Source organism: Heptranchias perlo, unplaced genomic scaffold, assembly GCF_035084215.1.
Source record: "Heptranchias perlo isolate sHepPer1 unplaced genomic scaffold, sHepPer1.hap1 HAP1_SCAFFOLD_185, whole genome shotgun sequence".
Classification (NCBI taxonomy): domain Eukaryota; kingdom Metazoa; phylum Chordata; class Chondrichthyes; order Hexanchiformes; family Hexanchidae; genus Heptranchias; species Heptranchias perlo.
In genome coordinates, this window is record NW_027139128.1 from 600,628 (window position 1) to 624,156 (window position 23,529).

General features: G+C 58.3%; 1 protein-coding gene across 1 annotated transcript in view; it reads left to right on the forward strand.

Annotated features, from left to right (window-relative positions):
- The window catches only part of LOC137309863 (coiled-coil domain-containing protein 183-like), a 139,667-nt gene that overhangs the window by 63,622 nt on the left and 52,516 nt on the right, over window positions 1–23,529 (forward strand). Inside the window, exon 8 of the mRNA XM_067977878.1 lies at window positions 16,100–16,175. Within this exon, the coding sequence (XP_067833979.1) occupies window positions 16,100–16,175 (76 nt within the window). The remainder of the gene's footprint in view (window positions 1–16,099; window positions 16,176–23,529) is intronic.

The following is a 23,529-nucleotide window of genomic DNA, read 5'->3' on the forward strand; positions in this document are numbered from 1 at the left end:
GGGGGACGGTGTGTAACCGAGGGAGGGGGAGGGGGACGGTGTGTAACCGAGGGAGGGGGAGGGGGACGGTGTGTAACCGAGGGAGGGGGACGGTGTGCAACCGAGGGAGGGGGAGGGGGACGGTGTGTAACCGAGGGAGGGGGAGGGGGACGGTGTGTAACCGAGGGAGGGGGAGGGGGAGGGGGACGGTGTGCAACCGAGGGAGGGGGAGGGGGAGGGGGACGGTGTGCAACCGAGGGAGGGGGAGGGGGAGGGGGACGGTGTGTAACCGAGGGAGCGGGAGGGGGACGGTGTGTAACCGAGGGAGCGTGAGGGGGACGGTGTGTAACCGAGGGAGCGGGAGGGGGACGGTGTGTAACCGAGGGAGCGGGAGGGGGACGGTGTGTAACCGAGGGAGCGGGAGGGGGACGGTGTGTAACCGAGGGAGGGGGAGGGGGACGGTGTGCAACCGAGGGAGGGGGAGAGGGACTGTGTAACCGAGGGAGCGGGAGGGGGACTGTGTAACCGAGGGAGCGGGAGGGGGACGGTGTGTAACCGAGGGAGGGGGACGGTGTGCAACCGAGGGAGGGGGAGGGGGACGGTGTGTAACCGAGGGAGCGGGAGGGGGACGGTGTGTAACCGAGGGAGGGGGACGGTGTGTAACCGAGGGAGCGGGAGGGGGACGGTGTGTAACCGAGGGAGCGGGAGGGGGACGGTGTGTAACTGAGGGAGGGGGAGGGGGACTGTGTGTAACCGAGGGAGCGGGAGGGGGACTGTGTAACCGAGGGAGCGGGAGGGGGACTGTGTGTAACCGAGGGAGCGGGAGGGGGACTGTGTAACCGAGGGAGCGGGAGGGGGACTGTGTGTAACCGAGGGAGCGGGAGGGGGACTGTGTAACCGAGGGAGCGGGAGGGGGACTGTGTAACCGAGGGAGAGGGAGGGGGACTGTGTGTAACCGAGGGAGGGGGACGGTGTGTAACCGAGGGAGCGGGAGGTGGACAGTGTGTAACCGAGGGAGCGGGAGGGGGACGGTGTGTAACCGAGGGAGGGGGAGGGGGACAGTGTGCAACCGAGGGAGGGGGAGCGGGACTGTGTAACCGAGGGAGGGGGAGAGGGACTGTGTAACCGAGGGAGCGGGAGGGGGACTGTGTAACCGAGGGAGCGGGAGGGGGACTGTGTAACCGAGGGAGCGGGAGGGGGACTGTGTAACCGAGGGAGCGGGAGGGGGACGGTGTGTAACCGAGGGAGGGGGAGGGGGACGGTGTGCAACCGAGGGAGGGGGAGCGGGACGGTGTGTAACCGAGGGAGGGGGAGGGGGACGGTGTGCAACCGAGGGAGGGGGAGGGGGACGGTGTGTAACCGAGGGAGGGGGAGGGGGACGGTGTGTAACCGAGGGAGGGGGACGGTGTGCAACCGAGGGAGGGGGAGGGGGACGGTGTGTAACCGAGGGAGCGGGAGGGGGACGGTGTGTAACCGAGGGAGCGGGAGGTGGACAGTGTGTAACCGAGGGAGCGGGATGGGGACGGTGTGTAACCGAGGGAGGGGGAGGGGGACGGTGTGCAACCGAGGGAGGGGGAGCGGGACTGTGTAACCGAGGGAGCGGGAGGGGGACTCTGTAACCGAGGGAGCGGGAGGGGGACGGTGTGTAACCGAGGGAGCGGGAGGGGGACGGTGTGTAACCGAGGGAGGGGGAGGGGGACGGTGTGCAACCGAGGGAGGGGGAGCGGGACGGTGTAACCGAGGGAGGGGGAGAGGGACTGTGTAACCGAGGGAGCGGGAGGGGGACTGTGTAACCGAGGGAGCGGGAGGGGGACTGTGTGTAACCGAGGGAGCGGGAGGGGGACTGTGTAACCGAGGGAGCGGGAGGGGGACTGTGTAACCGAGGGAGCGGGAGGGGGACTGTGTGTAACCGAGGGAGCGGGACGGGGACTGTGTAACCGAGGGAGCGGGAGGGGGACGGTGTGTAACCGAGGGAGGGGGAGGGGGACGGTGTGTAACCGAGGGAGGGGGAGGGGGACGGTGTGTAACCGAGGGAGCGGGAGGGGGACGGTGTGTAACCGAGGGAGGGGGAGGGGGACGGTGTGTAACCGAGGGAGCGGGAGGGGGACGGTGTGCAACCGAGGGAGGGGGAGGGGGAGGGGGACGGTGTGCAACCGAGGGAGGGGGAGGGGGAGGGGGACGGTGTGTAACCGAGGGAGCGGGAGGGGGACGGTGTGTAACCGAGGGAGCGGGAGGGGGACGGTGTGTAACCGAGGGAGGGGGAGGGGGACGGTGTGTAACCGAGGGAGGGGGAGGGGGACGGTGTGTAACCGAGGGAGGGGGAGGGGGACTGTGTAACCGAGGGAGCGGGAGGGGGACGGTGTGTAACCGAGGGAGCGGGAGGGGGACGGTGTGTAACCGAGGGAGGGGGAGGGGGACGGTGTGTAACCGAGGGAGGGGGAGGGGGACGGTGTGTAACCGAGGGAGCGGGAGGGGGACTGTGTAACCGAGGGAGCGTGAGGGGGACGGTGTGTAACCGAGGGAGCGGGAGGGGGACGGTGTGTAACCGAGGGAGGGGGAGGGGGACGGTGTGTAACCGAGGGAGGGGGAGGGGGACGGTGTGTAACCGAGGGAGCGGGAGGGGGACGGTGTGCAACCGAGGGAGCGGGAGGGGGACGGTGTGTAACCGAGGGAGCGGGAGGGGGACGGTGTGTAACCGAGGGAGCGGGAGGGGGACGGTGTGCAACCGAGGGAGGGGGAGGGGGACGGTGTGTAACCGAGGGAGCGGGAGGGGGACGGTGTGTAACCGAGGGAGGGGGACGGTGTGCAACCGAGGGAGGGGGAGGGGGACGGTGTGTAACCGAGGGAGCGGGAGGGGGACGGTGTGTAACCGAGGGAGGGGGAGGGTGTGTAACCGAGGGAGGGGGACGGTGTGTAACCGAGGGAGGGGGACGGTGTGTAACCGAGGGAGCGGGAGGGGGACAGTGTGTAACCGAGGGAGGGGGACGGTGTGTAACCGAGGGAGGGGGACGGTGTGTAACCGAGGGAGGGGGACGGTGTGTAACCGAGGGAGCGGGAGGGGGACGGTGTGTAACCGAGGGAGGGGGTGGGGGACGGTGTGCAACCGAGGGAGGGGGAGTGGGACTGTGTAACTGAGGGAGGGGGAGAGGGACTGTGTAACCGAGGGAGCGGGAGGGGGACTGTGTAACCGAGGGAGCGGGAGGGGGACTGTGTGTAACCGAGGGAGCGGGAGGGGGACTGTGTAACCGAGGGAGCGGGAGGGGGACTGTGTGTAACCGAGGGAGGGGGAGGGGGACGGTGTGCAACCGAGGGAGGGGGAGGGGGACGGTGTGTAACCGAGGGAGGGGGAGGGGGACGGTGTGCAACCGAGGGAGGGGGAGGGGGAGGGGGACGGTGTGTAACCGAGGGAGCGGGAGGGGGACGGTGTGCAACCGAGGGAGGGGGAGGTGGACGGTGTGTAACCGAGGGAGGGGGAGGGGGACGGTGTGTAACCGAGGGAGGGGGAGGGGGACGGTGTGTAACCGAGGGAGCGGGAGGGGGACGGTGTGCAACCGAGGGAGGGGGAGGGGGAGGGGGACGGTGTGCAACCGAGGGAGGGGGAGGGGGAGGGGGACGGTGTGTAACCGAGGGAGCGGGAGGGGGACGGTGTGTAACCGAGGGAGCGGGAGGGGGACGGTGTGTAACCGAGGGAGCGGGAGGGGGACGGTGTGTAACCGAGGGAGCGGGAGGGGGACGGTGTGTAACCGAGGGAGCGGGAGGGGGACGGTGTGTAACCGAGGGAGGGGGAGGGGGACGGTGTGTAACCGAGGGAGCGGGAGGGGGACGGTGTGTAACCGAGGGAGGGGGACGGTGTGTAACCGAGGGAGCGGGAGGTGGACAGTGTGTAACCGAGGGAGCGGGAGGGGGACGGTGTGTAACCGAGGGAGCGGGAGGGGGACTGTGTAACCGAGGGAGCGGGAGGGGGACTGTGTGTAACCGAGGGAGGGGGACGGTGTGTAACCGAGGGAGCGGGAGGTGGACAGTGTGTAACCGAGGGAGCGGGAGGGGGACGGTGTGTAACCGAGGGAGGGGGACGGTGTGTAACCGAGGGAGCGGGAGGTGGACAGTGTGTAACCGAGGGAGCGGGAGGGGGACGGTGTGTAACCGAGGGAGGGGGAGGGGGACGGTGTGCAACCGAGGGAGGGGGAGCGGGACTGTGTAACCGAGGGAGGGGGAGAGGGACTGTGTAACCGAGGGAGCGGGAGGGGGACTGTGTAACCGAGGGAGCGGGAGGGGGACTGTGTAACCGAGGGAGCGGGAGGGGGACTGTGTAACCGAGGGAGCGGGAGGGGGACGGTGTGTAACCGAGGGAGGGGGAGGGGGACGGTGTGCAACCGAGGGAGGGGGAGCGGGACGGTGTGTAACCGAGGGAGGGGGAGGGGGACGGTGTGCAACCGAGGGAGGGGGAGGGGGACGGTGTGTAACCGAGGGAGGGGGAGGGGGACGGTGTGCAACCGAGGGAGGGGGAGGGGGACGGTGTGTAACCGAGGGAGGGGGAGGGTGACGGTGTGCAACCGAGGGAGGGGGAGGGGGAGGGGGACGGTGTGTAACCGAGGGAGCGGGAGGGGGACGGTGTGCAACCGAGGGAGGGGGAGGTGGACGGTGTGTAACCGAGGGAGGGGGAGGGGGACGGTGTGTAACCGAGGGAGGGGGAGGGGGACGGTGTGTAACCGAGGGAGCGGGAGGGCGACGGTGTGCAACCGAGGGAGGGGGAGGGGGAGGGGGACGGTGTGCAACCGAGGGAGGGGGAGGGGGAGGGGGACGGTGTGTAACCGAGGGAGCGGGAGGGGGACGGTGTGTAACCGAGGGAGCGTGAGGGGGACGGTGTGTAACCGAGGGAGCGGGAGGGGGACGGTGTGTAACCGAGGGAGCGGGAGGGGGACGGTGTGTAACCGAGGGAGCGGGAGGGGGACGGTGTGTAACCGAGGGAGGGGGAGGCGGACGGTGTGCAACCGAGGGAGGGGGAGAGGGACTGTGTAACCGAGGGAGTGGGAGGGGGACTGTGTAACCGAGGGAGCGGGAGGGGGACTGTGTAACCGAGGGAGCGGGAGGGGGACTGTGTAACCGAGGGAGCGGGAGGGGGACGGTGTGTAACCGAGGGAGGGGGACGGTGTGCAACCGAGGGAGGGGGAGGGGGACGGTGTGTAACCGAGGGAGCGGGAGGGGGACAGTGTGTAACCGAGGGAGGGGGACGGTGTGTAACCGAGGGAGGGGGACGGTGTGTAACCGAGGGAGCGGGAGGTGGACAGTGTGTAACCGAGGGAGCGGGAGGGGGACGGTGTGTAACCGAGGGAGCGGGAGGGGGACGGTGTGTAACTGAGGGAGGGGGAGGGGGACTGTGTGTAACCGAGGGAGCGGGAGGGGGACTGTGTAACCGAGGGAGCGGGAGGGGGACTGTGTGTAACCGAGGGAGCGGGAGGGGGACTGTGTAACCGAGGGAGCGGGAGGGGGACTGTGTGTAACCGAGGGAGGGGGACGGTGTGTAACCGAGGGAGCGGGAGGTGGACAGTGTGTAACCGAGGGAGCGGGAGGGGGACGGTGTGTAACCGAGGGAGGGGGAGGGGGACGGTGTGCAACCGAGGGAGGGGGAGCGGGACTGTGTAACCGAGGGAGGGGGAGAGGGACTGTGTAACCGAGGGAGCGGGAGGGGGACTGTGTAACCGAGGGAGCGGGAGGGGGACTGTGTAACCGAGGGAGCGGGAGGGGGACTGTGTAACCGAGGGAGCGGGAGGGGGACGGTGTGTAACCGAGGGAGGGGGAGGGGGACTGTGTGTAACCGAGGGAGCGGGAGGGGGACTGTGTAACCGAGGGAGCGGGAGGGGGACTGTGTAACCGAGGGAGCGGGAGGGGGACTGTGTGTAACCGAGGGAGCGGGAGGGGGACTGTGTAACCGAGGGAGCGGGAGGGGGACGGTGTGTAACCGAGGGAGGGGGAGGGGGGACGGTGTGTAACCGAGGGAGCGGGAGGGGGACAGTGTGTAACCGAGGGAGGGGGACGGTGTGTAACCGAGGGAGGGGGACGGTGTGTAACCGAGGGAGGGGGACGGTGTGTAACCGAGGGAGGGGGACGGTGTGTAACCGAGGGAGGGGGACGGTGTGTAACCGAGGGAGCGGGAGGGGGACAGTGTGTAACCGAGGGAGGGGGACGGTGTGTAACCGAGGGAGGGGGACGGTGTGTAACCGAGGGAGCTGGAGGGGGACGGTGTGCAACCGAGGGAGGGGGAGCGGGACTGTGTAACTGAGGGAGGGGGAGAGGGACTGTGTGTAACCGAGGGAGGGGGACGGTGTGTAACCGAGGGAGCGGGAGGGGGACTGTGTGTAACCGAGGGAGCGGGAGGGGGACTGTGTAACCGAGGGAGCGGGAGGGGGACTGTGTAACCGAGGGAGCGGGAGGGGGACTGTGTAACCGAGGGAGCGGGAGGGGGACTGTGTGTAACCGAGGGAGCGGGAGGGGGACTGTGTAACCGAGGGAGCGGGAGGGCGACTGTGTGTAACCGAGGGAGGGGGACGGTGTGTAACCGAGGGAGCGGGAGGTGGACAGTGTGTAACCGAGGGAGGGGGAGGGGGACGGTGTGCAACCGAGGGAGGGGGAGCGGGACTGTGTAACCGAGGGAGCGGGAGGGGGACTGTGTAACCGAGGGAGCGGGAGGGGGACGGTGTGTAACCGAGGGAGCGGGAGGGGGACGGTGTGTAACCGAGGGAGGGGGAGGGGGACGGTGTGCAACCGAGGGAGGGGGAGCGGGACTGTGTAACCGAGGGAGCGGGAGGGGGACTGTGTAACCGAGGGAGCGGGAGGGGGACTGTGTGTAACCGAGGGAGCGGGAGGGGGACTGTGTAACCGAGGGAGCGGGAGGGGGACTGTGTGTAACCGAGGGAGCGGGAGGGGGACTGTGTAACCGAGGGAGCGGGAGGGGGACTGTGTAACCGAGGGAGCGGGAGGGGGACTGTGTGTAACCGAGGGAGCGGGAGGGGGACTGTGTAACCGAGGGAGCGGGAGGGGGACGGTGTGTAACCGAGGGAGGGGGAGGGGGACGGTGTGTAACCGAGGGAGCAGGAGGGGGACGGTGTGTAACCGAGGGAGGGGGAGGGGGACGGTGTGTAACCGAGGGAGCGGGAGGGGGACGGTGTGCAACCGAGGGAGGGGGAGGGGGAGGTGGACGGTGTGCAACCGAGGGAGGGGGAGGGGGACGGTGTGTAACCGAGGGAGCGGGAGGGGGACGGTGTGTAACCGAGGGAGTGGGAGGGGGACGGTGTGTAACCGAGGGAGGGGGAGGGGGACGGTGTGTAACCGAGGGAGGGGGAGGGGGACTGTGTAACCGAGGGAGCGGGAGGGGGACGGTGTGTAACCGAGGGAGCGGGAGGGGGACGGTGTGTAACCGAGGGAGGGGGAGGGGGACGGTGTGTAACCGAGGGAGGGGGAGGGGGACGGTGTGTAACCGAGGGAGGGGGACGGTGTGTAACCGAGGGAGCGGGAGGGGGACTGTGTAACCGAGGGAGCGTGAGGGGGACGGTGTGTAACCGAGGGAGCGGGAGGGGGACGGTGTGTAACCGAGGGAGCGGGAGGGGGACGGTGTGTAACCGAGGGAGGGGGAGGGGGACGGTGTGTAACCGAGGGAGGGGGAGGGGGACGGTGTGTAACCGAGGGAGCGGGAGGGGGACGGTGTGTAACCGAGGGAGCGGGAGGGGGACGGTGTGTAACCGAGGGAGCGGGAGGGGGACGGTGTGTAACCGAGGGAGCGGGAGGGGAACTGTGTAACCGAGGGAGGGGGAGGGGGACGGCGTGCAACCGAGGGAGGGGGAGGGGGACGGTGTGTAACCGAGGGAGCGGGAGGGGGACGGTGTGCAACCGAGGGAGGGGGAGGGGGACGGTGTGTAACCGAGGGAGCGGGAGTGGGACAGTGTGTAACCGAGGGAGGGGGACGGTGTGTAACCGAGGGAGGGGGACGGTGTGTAACCGAGGGAGGGGGACGGTGTGTAACCGAGGGAGGGGGACGGTGTGTAACCGAGGGAGGGGGACGGTGTGTAACCGAGGGAGCGTGAGGGGGACGGTGTGTAACCGAGGGAGCGGGAGGGGGACGGTGTGTAACCGAGGGAGGGGGACGGTGTGTAACCGAGGGAGCGGGAGGGGGACGGTGTGTAACCGAGGGAGCGTGAGGGGGACGGTGTGTAACCGAGGGAGCGGGAGGGGGACGGTGTGTAACCGAGGGAGGGGGAGGGGGACAGTGTGCAACCGAGGGAGGGGGAGAGGGACTGTGTAACCGAGGGAGCGGGAGGGGGACTGTGTAACCGAGGGAGCGGGAGGGGGACTGTGTAACCGAGGGAGCGGGAGAGGGACTGTGTAACCGAGGGAGCGGGAGGGGGACGGTGTGTAACCGAGGGAGGGGGACGGTGTGCAACCGAGGGAGGGGGAGGGGGACGGTGTGTAACCGAGGGAGCGGGAGGGGGACAGTGTGTAACCGAGGGAGGGGGACGGTGTGTAACCGAGGGAGGGGGACGGTGTGTAACCGAGGGAGCGGGAGGTGGACAGTGTGTAACCGAGGGAGCGGGAGGGGGACGGTGTGTAACCGAGGGAGCGGGAGGGGGACTGTGTAACCGAGGGAGCGGGAGGGGGACTGTGTGTAACCGAGGGAGCGGGAGGGGGACTGTGTAACCGAGGGAGCGGGAGGGGGACTGTGTGTAACCGAGGGAGGGGGACGGTGTGTAACCGAGGGAGCGGGAGGGGGACTGTGTAACCGAGGGAGCGGGAGGGGGACGGTGTGTAACCGAGGGAGGGGGAGGGGGACGGTGTGCAACCGAGGGAGCGGGAGGGGGACTGTGTAACCGAGGGAGCGGGAGGGGGACTGTGTAACCGAGGGAGCGGGAGGGGGACTGTGTAACCGAGGGAGCGGGAGGGGGACGGTGTGTAACCGAGGGAGGGGGAGGGGGACGGTGTGTAACCGAGGGAGCGGGAGGGGGACTGTGTAACCGAGGGAGCGGGAGGGGGACTGTGTAACCGAGGGAGCGGGAGGGGGACTGTGTGTAACCGAGGGAGCGGGAGGGGGACTGTGTAACCGAGGGAGCGGGAGGGGGACGGTGTGTAACCGAGGGAGGGGGAGGGGGACGGTGTGTAACCGAGGGAGCGGGAGGGGGACGGTGTGCAACCGAGGGAGGGGGAGGGGGAGGGGGACGGTGTGCAACCGAGGGAGCGGGAGGGGGACGGTGTGTAACCGAGGGAGGGGGAGGGGGACGGTGTGCAACCGAGGGAGGGGGAGGGGGACGGTGTGCAACCGAGGGAGGGGGAGCGGGACGGTGTGTAACCGAGGGAGGGGGAGGGGGACGGTGTGCAACCGAGGGAGGGGGAGGGGGAGGGGGACGGTGTGTAACCGAGGGAGGGGGAGGGGGACGGTGTGCAACCGAGGGAGGGGGAGGGGGACGGTGTGTAACCGAGGGAGGGGGAGGGGGACGGTGTGCAACCGAGGGAGGGGGAGGGGGACGGTGTGTAACCGAGGGAGGGGGAGGGGGACGGTGTGCAACCGAGGGAGGGGGAGGGGGAGGGGGACGGTGTGTAACCGAGGGAGCGGGAGGGGGACGGTGTGCAACCGAGGGAGGGGGAGGTGGACGGTGTGTAACCGAGGGAGGGGGAGGGGACGGTGTGTAACCGAGGGAGGGGGAGGGGGACGGTGTGTAACCGAGGGAGCGGGAGGGGGACGGTGTGCAACCGAGGGAGGGGGAGGGGGAGGGGGACGGTGTGCAACCGAGGGAGGGGGAGGGGGAGGGGGACGGTGTGTAACCGAGGGAGCGGGAGGGGGACGGTGTGTAACCGAGGGAGCGTGAGGGGGACGGTGTGTAACCGAGGGAGCGGGAGGGGGACGGTGTGTAACCGAGGGAGGGGGAGGGGGACGGTGTGCAACCGAGGGAGGGGGAGAGGGACTGTGTAACCGAGGGAGCGGGAGGGGGACTGTGTAACCGAGGGAGCGGGAGGGGGACTGTGTAACCGAGGGAGCGGGAGAGGGACTGTGTAACCGAGGGAGCGGGAGGGGGACGGTGTGTAACCGAGGGAGGGGGACGGTGTGCAACCGAGGGAGGGGGAGGGGGACGGTGTGTAACCGAGGGAGCGGGAGGGGGACAGTGTGTAACCGAGGGAGGGGGACGGTGTGTAACCGAGGGAGGGGGACGGTGTGTAACCGAGGGAGCGGGAGGGGGACGGTGTGTAACCGAGGGAGGGGGACGGTGTGTAACCGAGGGAGGGGGACGGTGTGCAACCGAGGGAGGGGGAGGGGGACGGTGTGTAACCGAGGGAGCGGGAGGGGGACAGTGTGTAACCGAGGGAGGGGGACGGTGTGTTACCGAGGGAGGGGGACGGTGTGTAACCGAGGGAGCGGGAGGGGGACGGTGTGTAACCGAGGGAGCGGGAGGGGGACGGTGTGTAACCGAGGGAGCGGGAGGGGGACGGTGTGTAACTGAGGGAGGGGGAGGGGGACGGTGTGTAACCGAGGGAGGGGGAGGGGGACGGTGTGCAACCGAGGGAGGGGGAGGGGGAGGGGGACGGTGTGTAACCGAGGGAGCGGGAGGGGGACGGTGTGCAACCGAGGGAGGGGGAGGTGGACGGTGTGTAACCGAGGGAGGGGGAGGGGACGGTGTGTAACCGAGGGAGGGGGAGGGGGACGGTGTGTAACCGAGGGAGCGGGAGGGGGACGGTGTGCAACCGAGGGAGGGGGAGGGGGAGGGGGACGGTGTGCAACCGAGGGAGGGGGAGGGGGAGGGGGACGGTGTGTAACCGAGGGAGCGGGAGGGGGACGGTGTGTAACCGAGGGAGCGTGAGGGGGACGGTGTGTAACCGAGGGAGCGGGAGGGGGACGGTGTGTAACCGAGGGAGGGGGAGGGGGACGGTGTGCAACCGAGGGAGGGGGAGAGGGACTGTGTAACCGAGGGAGCGGGAGGGGGACTGTGTAACCGAGGGAGCGGGAGGGGGACTGTGTAACCGAGGGAGCGGGAGAGGGACTGTGTAACCGAGGGAGCGGGAGGGGGACGGTGTGTAACCGAGGGAGGGGGACGGTGTGCAACCGAGGGAGGGGGAGGGGGACGGTGTGTAACCGAGGGAGCGGGAGGGGGACAGTGTGTAACCGAGGGAGGGGGACGGTGTGTAACCGAGGGAGGGGGACGGTGTGTAACCGAGGGAGCGGGAGGGGGACGGTGTGTAACCGAGGGAGCGGGAGGGGGACGGTGTGTAACCGAGGGAGCGGGAGGGGGACGGTGTGTAACTGAGGGAGGGGGAGGGGGACTGTGTGTAACCGAGGGAGCGGGAGGGGGACTGTGTAACCGAGGGAGCGGGAGGGGGACTGTGTGTAACCGAGGGAGCGGGAGGGGGACTGTGTAACCGAGGGAGCGGGAGGGGGACTGTGTGTAACCGAGGGAGGGGGACGGTGTGTAACCGAGGGAGCGGGAGGGGGACTGTGTAACCGAGGGAGCGGGAGGGGGACTGTGTAACCGAGGGAGCGGGAGGGGGACGGTGTGTAACCGAGGGAGGGGGAGGGGGACGGTGTGTAACCGAGGGAGGGGGAGGGGGACGGTGTGTAACCGAGGGAGGGGGACGGTGTGTAACCGAGGGATCGGGAGGGGGACTGTGTAACCGAGGGAGCGTGAGGGGGACGGTGTGTAACCGAGGGAGCGGGAGGGGGACGGTGTGTAACCGAGGGAGCGGGAGGGGGACGGTGTGTAACCGAGGGAGGGGGAGGGGGACGGTGTGTAACCGAGGGAGGGGGAGGGGGACGGTGTGTAACCGAGGGAGCGGGAGGGGGACGGTGTGTAACCGAGGGAGCGGGAGGGGAACTGTGTAACCGAGGGAGGGGGAGGGGGACGGCGTGCAACCGAGGGAGGGGGAGGGGGACGGTGTGTAACCGAGGGAGCGGGAGGGGGACGGTGTGTAACCGAGGGAGGGGGACGGTGTGCAACCGAGGGAGGGGGAGGGGGACGGTGTGTAACCGAGGGAGCGGGAGTGGGACAGTGTGTAACCGAGGGAGGGGGACGGTGTGTAACCGAGGGAGGGGGACGGTGTGTAACCGAGGGAGGGGGACGGTGTGTAACCGAGGGAGGGGGACGGTGTGTAACCGAGGGAGGGGGACGGTGTGTCACCGAGGGAGCGGGAGGGGGACGGTGTGTAACCGAGGGAGGGGGTGGGGGACGGTGTGCAACCGAGGGAGGGGGAGCGGGACTGTGTAACTGAGGGAGGGGGAGAGGGACTGTGTAACCGAGGGAGCGGGAGGGGGACTGTGTAACCGAGGGAGCGGGAGGGGGACTGTGTGTAACCGAGGGAGCGGGAGGGGGACAGTGTGTAACCGAGGGAGGGGGACGGTGTGTAACCGAGGGAGGGGGACGGTGTGTAACCGAGGGAGGGGGACGGTGTGTAACCGAGGGAGCGGGAGGGGGACGGTGTGTAACCGAGGGAGGGGGTGGGGGACGGTGTGCAACCGAGGGAGGGGGAGCGGGACTGTGTAACTGAGGGAGGGGGAGAGGGACTGTGTAACCGAGGGAGCGGGAGGGGGACTGTGTAACCGAGGGAGCGGGAGGGGGACTGTGTGTAACCGAGGGAGCGGGAGGGGGACTGTGTAACCGAGGGAGCGGGAGGGGGACTGTGTGTAACCGAGGGAGGGGGACGGTGTGTAACCGAGGGAGCGGGAGGTGGACAGTGTGTAACCGAGGGAGCGGGAGGGGGACTGTGTGTAACCGAGGGAGCGGGAGGGGGACGGTGTGTAACCGAGGGAGCGGGAGGGGGACGGTGTGTAACCGAGGGAGCGGGAGGGGGACGGTGTGTAACCGAGGGAGGGGGAGGGGGACGGTGTGCAACCGAGGGAGGGGGAGGGGGACGGTGTGCAACCGAGGGAGGGGGAGCGGGACGGTGTGTAACCGAGGGAGGGGGAGGGGGACGGTGTGCAACCGAGGGAGGGGGAGGGGGACGGTGTGTAACCGAGGGAGGGGGAGGGGGACGGTGTGCAACCGAGGGAGGGGGAGGGGGACGGTGTGTAACCGAGGGAGGGGGAGGGGGACGGTGTGTAACCGAGGGAGCGGGAGGGGGACGGTGTGCAACCGAGGGAGGGGGAGGTGGACGGTGTGTAACCGAGGGAGGGGGAGGGGACGGTGTGTAACCGAGGGAGGGGGAGGGGGACGGTGTGTAACCGAGGGAGCGGGAGGGGGACGGTGTGCAACCGAGGGAGGGGGAGGGGGAGGGGGACGGTGTGCAACCGAGGGAGGGGGAGGGGGAGGGGGACGGTGTGTAACCGAGGGAGCGGGAGGGGGACGGTGTGTAACCGAGGGAGCGTGAGGGGGACGGTGTGTAACCGAGGGAGCGGGACGGGGACGGTGTGTAACCGAGGGAGGGGGAGGGGGACGGTGTGCAACCGAGGGAGGGGGAGAGGGACTGTGTAACCGAGGGAGCGGGAGGGGGACTGTGTAACCGAGGGAGCGGGAGGGGGACTGTGTAACCGAGGGAGCGGGAGAGGGACTGTGTAACCGAGGGAGCGGGAGGGGGACGGTGTGTAACCGAGGGAGGGGGACGGTGTGCAACCGAGGGAGGGGGAGGGGGACGGTGTGTAACCGAGGGAGCGGGAGGGGGACAGTGTGTAACCGAGGGAGGGGGACGGTGTGTAACCGAGGGAGGGGGACGGTGTGTAACCGAGGGAGGGGGAGGGGGACTGTGTAACCGAGGGAGCGGGAGGGGGACTGTGTGTAACCGAGGGAGGGGGACGGTGTGTAACCGAGGGAGCGGGAGGTGGACAGTGTGTAACCGAGGGAGCGGGAGGGGGACGGTGTGTAACTGAGGGAGGGGGAGGGGGACTGTGTGTAACCGAGGGAGCGGGAGGGGGACTGTGTAACCGAGGGAGCGGGAGGGGGACTGTGTGTAACCGAGGGAGCGGGAGGGGGACTGTGTAACCGAGGGAGCGGGAGGGGGACTGTGTGTAACCGAGGGAGGGGGACGGTGTGTAACCGAGGGAGCGGGAGGGGGACTGTGTAACCGAGGGAGCGGGAGGGGGACGGTGTGTAACCGAGGGAGGGGGAGGGGGACGGTGTGCAACCGAGGGAGGTGGAGCGGGACTGTGTAACCGAGGGAGGGGGAGAGGGACTGTGTAACCGAGGGAGCGGGAGGGGGACTGTGTAACCGAGGGAGCGGGAGGGGGACTGTGTAACCGAGGGAGCGGGAGGGGGACGGTGTGTAACCGAGGGAGGGGGAGGGGGACGGTGTGTAACCGAGGGAGCGGGAGGGGGACTGTGTAACCGAGGGAGCGGGAGGGGGACTGTGTAACCGAGGGAGCGGGAGGGGGACTGTGTGTAACCGAGGGAGCGGGAGGGGGACTGTGTAACCGAGGGAGCGGGAGGGGGACGGTGTGTAACCGAGGGAGGGGGAGGGGGACGGTGTGTAACCGAGGGAGCGGGAGGGGGACGGTGTGTAACCGAGGGAGGGGGAGGGGGACGGTGTGTAACCGAGGGAGCGGGAGGGGGACGGTGTGCAACCGAGGGAGGGGGAGGGGGAGGGGGACGGTGTGCAACCGAGGGAGGGGGAGGGGGAGGGGGACGGTGTGTAACCGAGGGAGCGGGAGGGGGACGGTGTGTAACCGAGGGAGGGGGACGGTGTGCAACCGAGGGAGGGGGAGGTGGACAGTGTGTAACCGAGGGAGCGGGAGGGGGACGGTGTGTAACCGAGGGAGCGGGAGGGGGACGGTGTGTAACCGAGGGAGGGGGAGGGGGACGGTGTGTAACCGAGGGAGCGGGAGGGGGACGGTGTGTAACCGAGGGAGGGGGAGGGGGACTGTGTGTAACCGAGGGAGCGGGAGGGGGACGGTGTGTAACCGAGGGAGCGGGAGGGGGACGGTGTAACCGAGGGAGCGGGAGGGGGACGGTGTGTAACCGAGGGAGCGGGAGGGGGACTGTGTAACCGAGGGAGCGGGAGGGGGACTGTGCAACCGAGGGAGCGGGAGGGGGACTGTGTAACCGAGGGAGCGAGAGGGGGACGGTGTGTAACCGAGGGAGCGGGAGGGGGACGGTGTGTAACCGAGGGAGCGGGAGGGGGACGGTGTGTAACCGAGGGAGCGGGAGGGGGACGGTGTGTAACCGAGGGAGGGGGACGGTGTGTAACCGAGGGAGCGAGAGGGGGACGGTGTGTAACCGAGGGAGGGGGACGGTGTGTAACCGAGGGAGCGAGAGGGGGACGGTGTGTAACCGAGGGAGCGGGAGGGGGACGGTGTGTAACCGAGGGAGGGGGACGGTGTGTAACCGAGGGAGCGAGAGGGGGACGGTGTGTAACCGAGGGAGGGGGACGGTGTGTAACCGAGGGAGCGGGAGGGGGACGGTGTGTAACCGAGGGAGGGGGACGGTGTGTAACCGAGGGAGCGAGAGGGGGACGGTGTGTAACCGAGGGAGCGGGAGGGGGACGGTGTGTAACCGAGGGAGGGGGACGGTGTGTAACAGAGGGAGCGGGAGGGGGACGGTGTTGGGAGCTTTGTATCTGAGATAGGGATACAACTTTAAGAAGAATAAGAGGCAGTAAAGCTTGAAGAAATTGTTGAGCTGAAACGCCTTTAATCAGGAACGACTGCCAGCCTGTAAGAATAACAGCCACGGAAATGGTTCAGTTGGTGAGAGGAGTTGGGAGAGTAATAAACTGAGAGGAATAAGTGGTAGGTTGGAAAGTAATACCTAGCACCATCTTATTCATCGCTGCAAGTAAAGACACTAAGTGGGTGAATAAACCTCATTTGTTTTAAGATCTAGTCCGTGGAGCGAATTGACCACTGGGTCCTTGGCCTGAATCAGCTTGTTGCAATCGCCAAACGCTGTCTCTGTGTGTGTCGCCAAATGGTATATCTCCGAGTGTACTGTTGAGAGAACTGCCCTGCCAGGTATATTAAAACTCATTCTCGTTGGACAGCAACCCCTTCTGTTTGTCAAGAAGCAGCGAGCAGGATCACCTTTGGGCTGGAAACTTCCGAAAGGGACAGAGACCCCAGGGGTACGACTTGCATTTGGAGGTTGGACTCTGGAAGAATTAGGAAGGCTGTAACCAGAGTAGATAATTTAACAGTTTCTCATTATCAAACCTTTCCCTCTTTCAGATTGATGCTTCTTCTCTCAGAACCGGCAGTGGCCATTCATCTGCCAGTGGATTGAAATCACGAAAAAGTTTTTCAGGTAAAAAAAGATCTGGAATCCAATATAAATACAGGTTGATACGAGTGAGGAATTATATAGAAACACAGGGTGATACGAGTGTGGAATTATATAGAAACACAGGGTGATACGAGTGAGGAATTATATAGAAATACAGAGTGATACGAGTGAGGAATTATATAGAAATACAGAGTGATATGAGTGAGGAATTATATAGAAATACAGAGCGATATGAGTGAGGAATTATATAGAAATACAGAGTGATACGAGTGAGGAATTATATAGAAATACAGAGTGATACGAGTGAGGAATTATATAGAAACACAGGGTGATATGAGTGAGGAATTATATAGAAACACAGAGTGATACGAGTGAGGAATTATATAGAAACACAGGGTGATACGAGTGAGGAATTATATAGAAACACAGAGTGATACGAGTGAGGAATTATATAGAAACACAGGGTGATACGAGTGAGGAATTATATAGAAACACAGGTTGATACGAGTGAGGAATTATATAGAAACACAGGGTGATACGAGTGAGGAATTATATAGAAACACAGGTTGATACGAGTGAGGAATTATGTAGAAACACAGGGTGATACGAGTGAGGAATTATATAGAAACACAGGTTGATACGAGTGAGGAATTATATAGAAACACAGGGTGATACGAGTGAGGAATTATATAGAAACACAGGGTGATACGAGTGAGGAATTATATAGAAACACAGAGTGATACGAGTGAGGAATTATATAGAAACACAGAGTGATACGAGTGAGGAATTATATAGAAACGCAGAGTGATACGAGTGAGGAATTATATAGAAATACAGGGTGATACGAGTGAGGAATTATATAGAAATACAGAGTGATACGAGTGAGGAATTATATAGAAACACAGAGTGATACGAGTGAGGAATTATATAGAAATACAGGGTGATACGAGTGAGGAATTATATAGAAACACAGGGTGATACGAGTGAGGAATTATATAGAAATACAGAGTGATACGAGTGAGGAATTATATAGAAACACAGGGTGATACGAGTGAGGAATTATATAGAAATACAGAGTGATATGAGTGAGGAATTATATAGAAATACAGGGTGATACGAGTGAGGAATTATATAGAAACACAGGGTGATACAAGTGAGGAATTATATAGAAACACAGTGATACGAGTGAGGAATTATATCGAAACACAGGGTGATACGAGTGAGGAATTATATAGAAACACAGGGTGATACGAGTGAGGAATTATATCGAAACACAGGGTGATACGAGTGAGGAATTATATAGAAACACAGGGTGATACGAGTGAGGAATTATATCGAAACACAGGGTGATACGAGTGAGGAATTATATCGAAACACAGAGTGATACGAGTGAGGAATTATATAGAAACACAGGGTGATACGAGTGAGGAATTATATAGAAACACAGGGTGATACGAGTGAGGAATTATATGGTACACAGAGTGATACGAGTGAGGAATTATATAGAAACACAGGGTGATACGAGTGAGGAATTATATCGAAACACAGGGTGATACGAGTGAGGAATTATATAGAAATACAGAGTGATACGAGTGAGGAATTATATAGAAACACAGGGTGATACGAGTGAGGAATTATATAGAAACACAGAGTGATACGAGTGAGGAATTATATAGAAACACAGGGTGATACAAGTGAGGAATTATATAGAAATACAGGGTGATACGAGTGAGGAATTATATAGAAACACAGAGTGATACGAGTGAGGAATTATATCGAAATACAGGGTGATACGAGTGAGGAATTATATAGAAACACAGAGTGATACGAGTGAGGAATTATATAGAAACACAGAGTGATACGAGTGAGGAATTATATAGAAACACAGGGTGATGCGAGTGAGGAATTATATAGAAATACAGGGTGATACGAGTCAGGAATTATATAGAAATACAGGGTGATACGAGTGAGGAATTATATAGAAACATAGAGTGATACGAGTGAGGAATTATATAGAAATACAGGGTGATACGAGTGAGGAATTATATAGAAATACAGGGTGATACGAGTGAGGAATTATATAGAAACACAGAGTGATACGAGTGAGGAATTATATAGAAATACAGAGTGATACGAGTGAGGAATTATACAGAAACACAGGGTGATACGAGTGAGGAATTATATAGAAACACAGGGTGATACGAGTGAGGAATTATATAGAAATACAGGGTGATACGAGTGAGGAATTATATAGAAACACAGGGTGATACGAGTGAGGAATTATATAGAAACACAGGGTGATACGAGTGAGGAATTATATAGAAATACAGGGTGATACGAGTGAGGAATTATATAGAAACACAGGGTGATACGAGTGAGGAATTATATAGAAACACAGGGTGATACGAGTGAGGAATTATATAGAAACACAGGGTGATACGAGTGAGGAATTATATAGAAATACAGGGTGATACGAGTGAGGAATTATATAGAAACACAGGGTGATACGAGTGAGGAATTATATAGAAACACAGGGTGATACGAGTGAGGAATTATATAGAAACACAGGGTGATACGAGTGAGGAATTATATAGAAACACAGAGTGATACGAGTGAGGAATTATATAGAAACACAGAGTGATACGAGTGAGGAATTATATAGAAATACAGAGTGATACGAGTGAGGAATTATATAGAAACACAGAGTGATACGAGTGAGGAATTATATAGAAACACAGAGTGATACGAGTGAGGAATTATATAGAAACACAGAGTGATACGAGTGAGGAATTATATAGAAATACAGAGTGATACGAGTGAGGAATTATATAGAAACATAGAGTGATACGAGTGAGGAATTATATAGAAATACAGAGTGATACGAGTGAGGAATTATATAGAAACACAGAGTGATACGAGTGAGGAATTATATAGAAACACAGGGTGATACGAGTGAGGAATTATATCGAAATACAGGGTGATACGAGTGAGGAATTATATCGAAATACAGGGTGATACGAGTGAGGAATTATATCGAAACACAGGGTGATACGAGTGAGGAATTATATAGAAACACAGAGTGATACGAGTGAGGAATTATATAGAAACACAGGGTGATACGAGTGAGGAATTATATAGAAACACAGGGTGATACGAGTGAGGAATTATATAGAAACACAGAGTGATACGAGTGAGGAATTATATAGAAACACAGGGTGATACGAGTGAGGAATTATATAGAAACACAGCGTGATACGAGTGAGGAATTATATAGAAACACAGGGTGATACGAGTGAGGAATTATATAGAAACACAGAGTGATACGAGTGAGGAATTATATAGAAACACAGGGTGATACGAGTGAGGAATTATATAGAAACACAGGGTGATACGAGTGAGGAATTATATAGAAACACAGGGTGATACGAGTGAGGAATTATATAGAAACACAGGGTGATACGAGTGAGGAATTATATAGAAACACAGGGTGATACGAGTGAGGAATTATATAGAAATACAGGGTGATACGAGTGAGGAATTATATAGAAACACAGGGTGATACGAGTGAGGAATTATATAGAAACACAGGGTGATACAAGTGAGGAATTATATAGAAATACAGAGTGATACAAGTGAGGAATTATATAGAAACACAGGGTGATACAAGTGAGGAATTATATAGAAACACAGGGTGATACAAGTGAGGAATTATATAGAAACACAGGGTGATACGAGTGAGGAATTATATAGAAACACAGGGTGATACAAGTGAGGAATTATATAGAAACACAGGGTGATACAAGTGAGGAATTATATAGAAACACAGGGTGATACGAGTGAGGAATTATATAGAAACACAGGGTGATACGAGTGAGGAATTATATAGAAACACAGGGTGATACGAGTGAGGAATTATATAGAAACACAGGGTGATACAAGTGAGGAATTATATAGAAACACAGGGTGATACGAGTGAGGAATTATATAGAAATACAGGGTGATACAGGCAGGAAATTGGACATGAAGCTGAGTTCGGATCGGTCAATGCCCTGTGGGTGGCGGAGAGGGCCCAGGGGCTATGTGGCCGGGTCCTGCTCCGACTTCTTGTGTTCTTTAGATTTGTGGTTGGGATCAGATCAGCCATGATCTTATTGAATGGCGGAGCAGGCTCGAGGGGCCGATTGGCCTACTCCTGCTCCAATTTCTTATGTTCTTATGTTCTTATGATACGAGTGAGGAATTATATAGAAATACAGAGTGATACGAGTGAGGAATTATATCGAAACACAGAGTGATGCGAGTGAGGAATTATATAGAAACACAGGGTGATACGAGTGAGGAATTATATAGAAATACAGGGTGATACGAGTGAGGAATTATATAGAAATACAGAGTGATACGAGTGAGGAATTATATAGAAACACAGGGTGATACGAGTGAGGAATTATATAGAAATACAGAGTGATACGAGTGAGGAATTATATAGAAACACAGAGTGATACGAGTGAGGAATTATATAGAAACACAGGGTGATACGAGTGAGGAATTATATAGAAATACAGAGTGATACGAGTGAGGAATTATATAGAAACACAGGGTGATACGAGTGAGGAATTATATAGAAATATAGGGTGATACGAGTGAGGAATTATATAGAAATACAGGGTGATACGAGTGAGGAATTATATAGAAACACAGAGTGATACGAGTGAGGAATTATATAGAAATACAGGGTGATACGAGTGAGGAATTATATAGAAACACAGTGATACGAGTGAGGAATTACATAGAAATACAGGGTGATACGAGTCAGGAATTATATAGAAACACAGAGTGATACGAGTGAGGAATTATATAGAAACACAGAGTGATACGAGTGAGGAATTATATAGAAAGACAGAGTGATACGAGTGAGGAATTATATAGAAACACAGGGTGATCCGAGTGTGGAATTATATAGAAACACAGGGTGATACGAGTGAGGAATTATATAGAAATACAGAGTGATACGAGTGAGGAATTACATAGAAACACGGGGTGATACAAGTGAGGAATTATATAGAAACACAGAGTGATACGAGTGAGGAATTATATAGAAACACAGGGTGATACGAGTGAGGAATTATATAGAAACACAGAGTGATACGAGTGAGGAATTATATAGAAATACAGAGTGATACGAGTGAGGAATTATATAGAAACACAGAGTGATACGAGTGAGGAATTATATAGAAACACAGGGTGATACGAGTGAGGAATTATATAGAAACACAGGGTGATACGAGTGAGGAATTATATAGAAACACAGAGTGATACGAGTGAGGAATTATATAGAAACACAGGGTGATACGAGTGAGGAATTATATCGAAACACAGAGTGATACGAGTGAGGAATTATATAGAAACACAGAGTGATACGAGTGAGGAATTATATAGAAACACAGAGTGATACGAGTGAGGAATTATATAGAAACACAGGGTGATACGAGTGAGGAATTATATAGAAATACAGAGTGATACGAGTGAGGAATTATATAGACACACAGGGTGATACGAGTGAGGAATTATATAGAAACACAGAGTGATACGAGTGAGGAATTATATAGAAACACAGGGTGATACAAGTGAGGAATTATATAGAAATACAGGGTGATACGAGTGAGGAATTATATAGAAACACAGAGTGATACGAGTGAGGAATTATATAGAAACACAGAGTGATACGAGTGAGGAATTATATAGAAACACAGGGTGATGCGAGTGAGGAATTATATAGAAATACAGGGTGATACGAGTCAGGAATTATATAGAAATACAGGGTGATACGAGTGAGGAATTATATAGAAACATAGAGTGATACGAGTGAGGAATTATATAGAAATACAGGGTGATACGAGTGAGGAATTATATAGAAATACAGGGTGATACGAGTGAGGAATTATATAGAAACACAGAGTGATACGAGTGAGGAATTATATAGAAATACAGAGTGATACGAGTGAGGAATTATATAGAAACACAGGGTGATACGAGTGAGGAATTATATAGAAACACAGGGTGATACGAGTGAGGAATTATAGAGAAACACAGAGTGATACGAGTGAGGAATTATATAGAAACACAGAGTGATACGAGTGAGGAATTATATAGAAACACAGAGTGATACGAGTGAGGAATTATATAGAAATACAGAGTGATACGAGTGAGGAATTATATAGAAACATAGAGTGATACGAGTGAGGAATTATATAGAAATACAGAGTGATACGAGTGAGGAATTATATAGAAACACAGAGTGATACGAGTGAGGAATTATATAGAAACATAGAGTGATACGAGTGAGGAATTATATAGAAATACAGAGTGATACGAGTGAGGAATTATATAGAAACACAGAGTGATACGAGTGAGGAATTATATAGAAACACAGGGTGATACGAGTGAGGAATTATATCGAAATACAGGGTGATACGAGTGAGGAATTATATCGAAACACAGGGTGATACGAGTGAGGAATTATATAGAAACACAGAGTGATACGAGTGAGGAATTATATAGAAACACAGAGTGATACGAGTGAGGAATTATATAGAAACACAGGGTGATACGAGTGAGGAATTATATAGAAACACAGGGTGATACGAGTGAGGAATTATATAGAAACACAGAGTGATACGAGTGAGGAATTATATAGAAACACAGGGTGATACGAGTGAGGAATTATATAGAAACACAGGGTGATACGAGTGAGGAATTATATAGAAACACAGGGTGATACGAGTGAGGAATTATATAGAAACACAGAGTGATACGAGTGAGGAATTATATAGAAACACAGGGTGATACGAGTGAGGAATTATATAGAAACACAGGGTGATACGAGTGAGGAATTATATAGAAACACAGGGTGATACGAGTGAGGAATTATATAGAAATACAGGGTGATACAGGCAGGAAATTGGACATGAAGCTGAGTTCGGATCGGTCAATGCCCTGTGGGTGGCGGAGAGGGCCCAGGGGCTATGTGGCCGGGTCCTGCTCCGACTTCTTGTGTTCTTTAGATTTGTGGTTGGGATCAGATCAGCCATGATCTTATTGAATGGCGGAGCAGGCTCGAGGGGCCGATTGGCCTACTCCTGCTCCAATTTCTTATGTTCTTATGTTCTTATGATACGAGTGAGGAATTATATAGAAATACAGAGTGATACGAGTGAGGAATTATATCGAAACACAGAGTGATGCGAGTGAGGAATTATATAGAAACACAGGGTGATACGAGTGAGGAATTATATAGAAATACAGGGTGATACGAGTGAGGAATTATATAGAAATACAGAGTGATACGAGTGAGGAATTATATAGAAACACAGGGTGA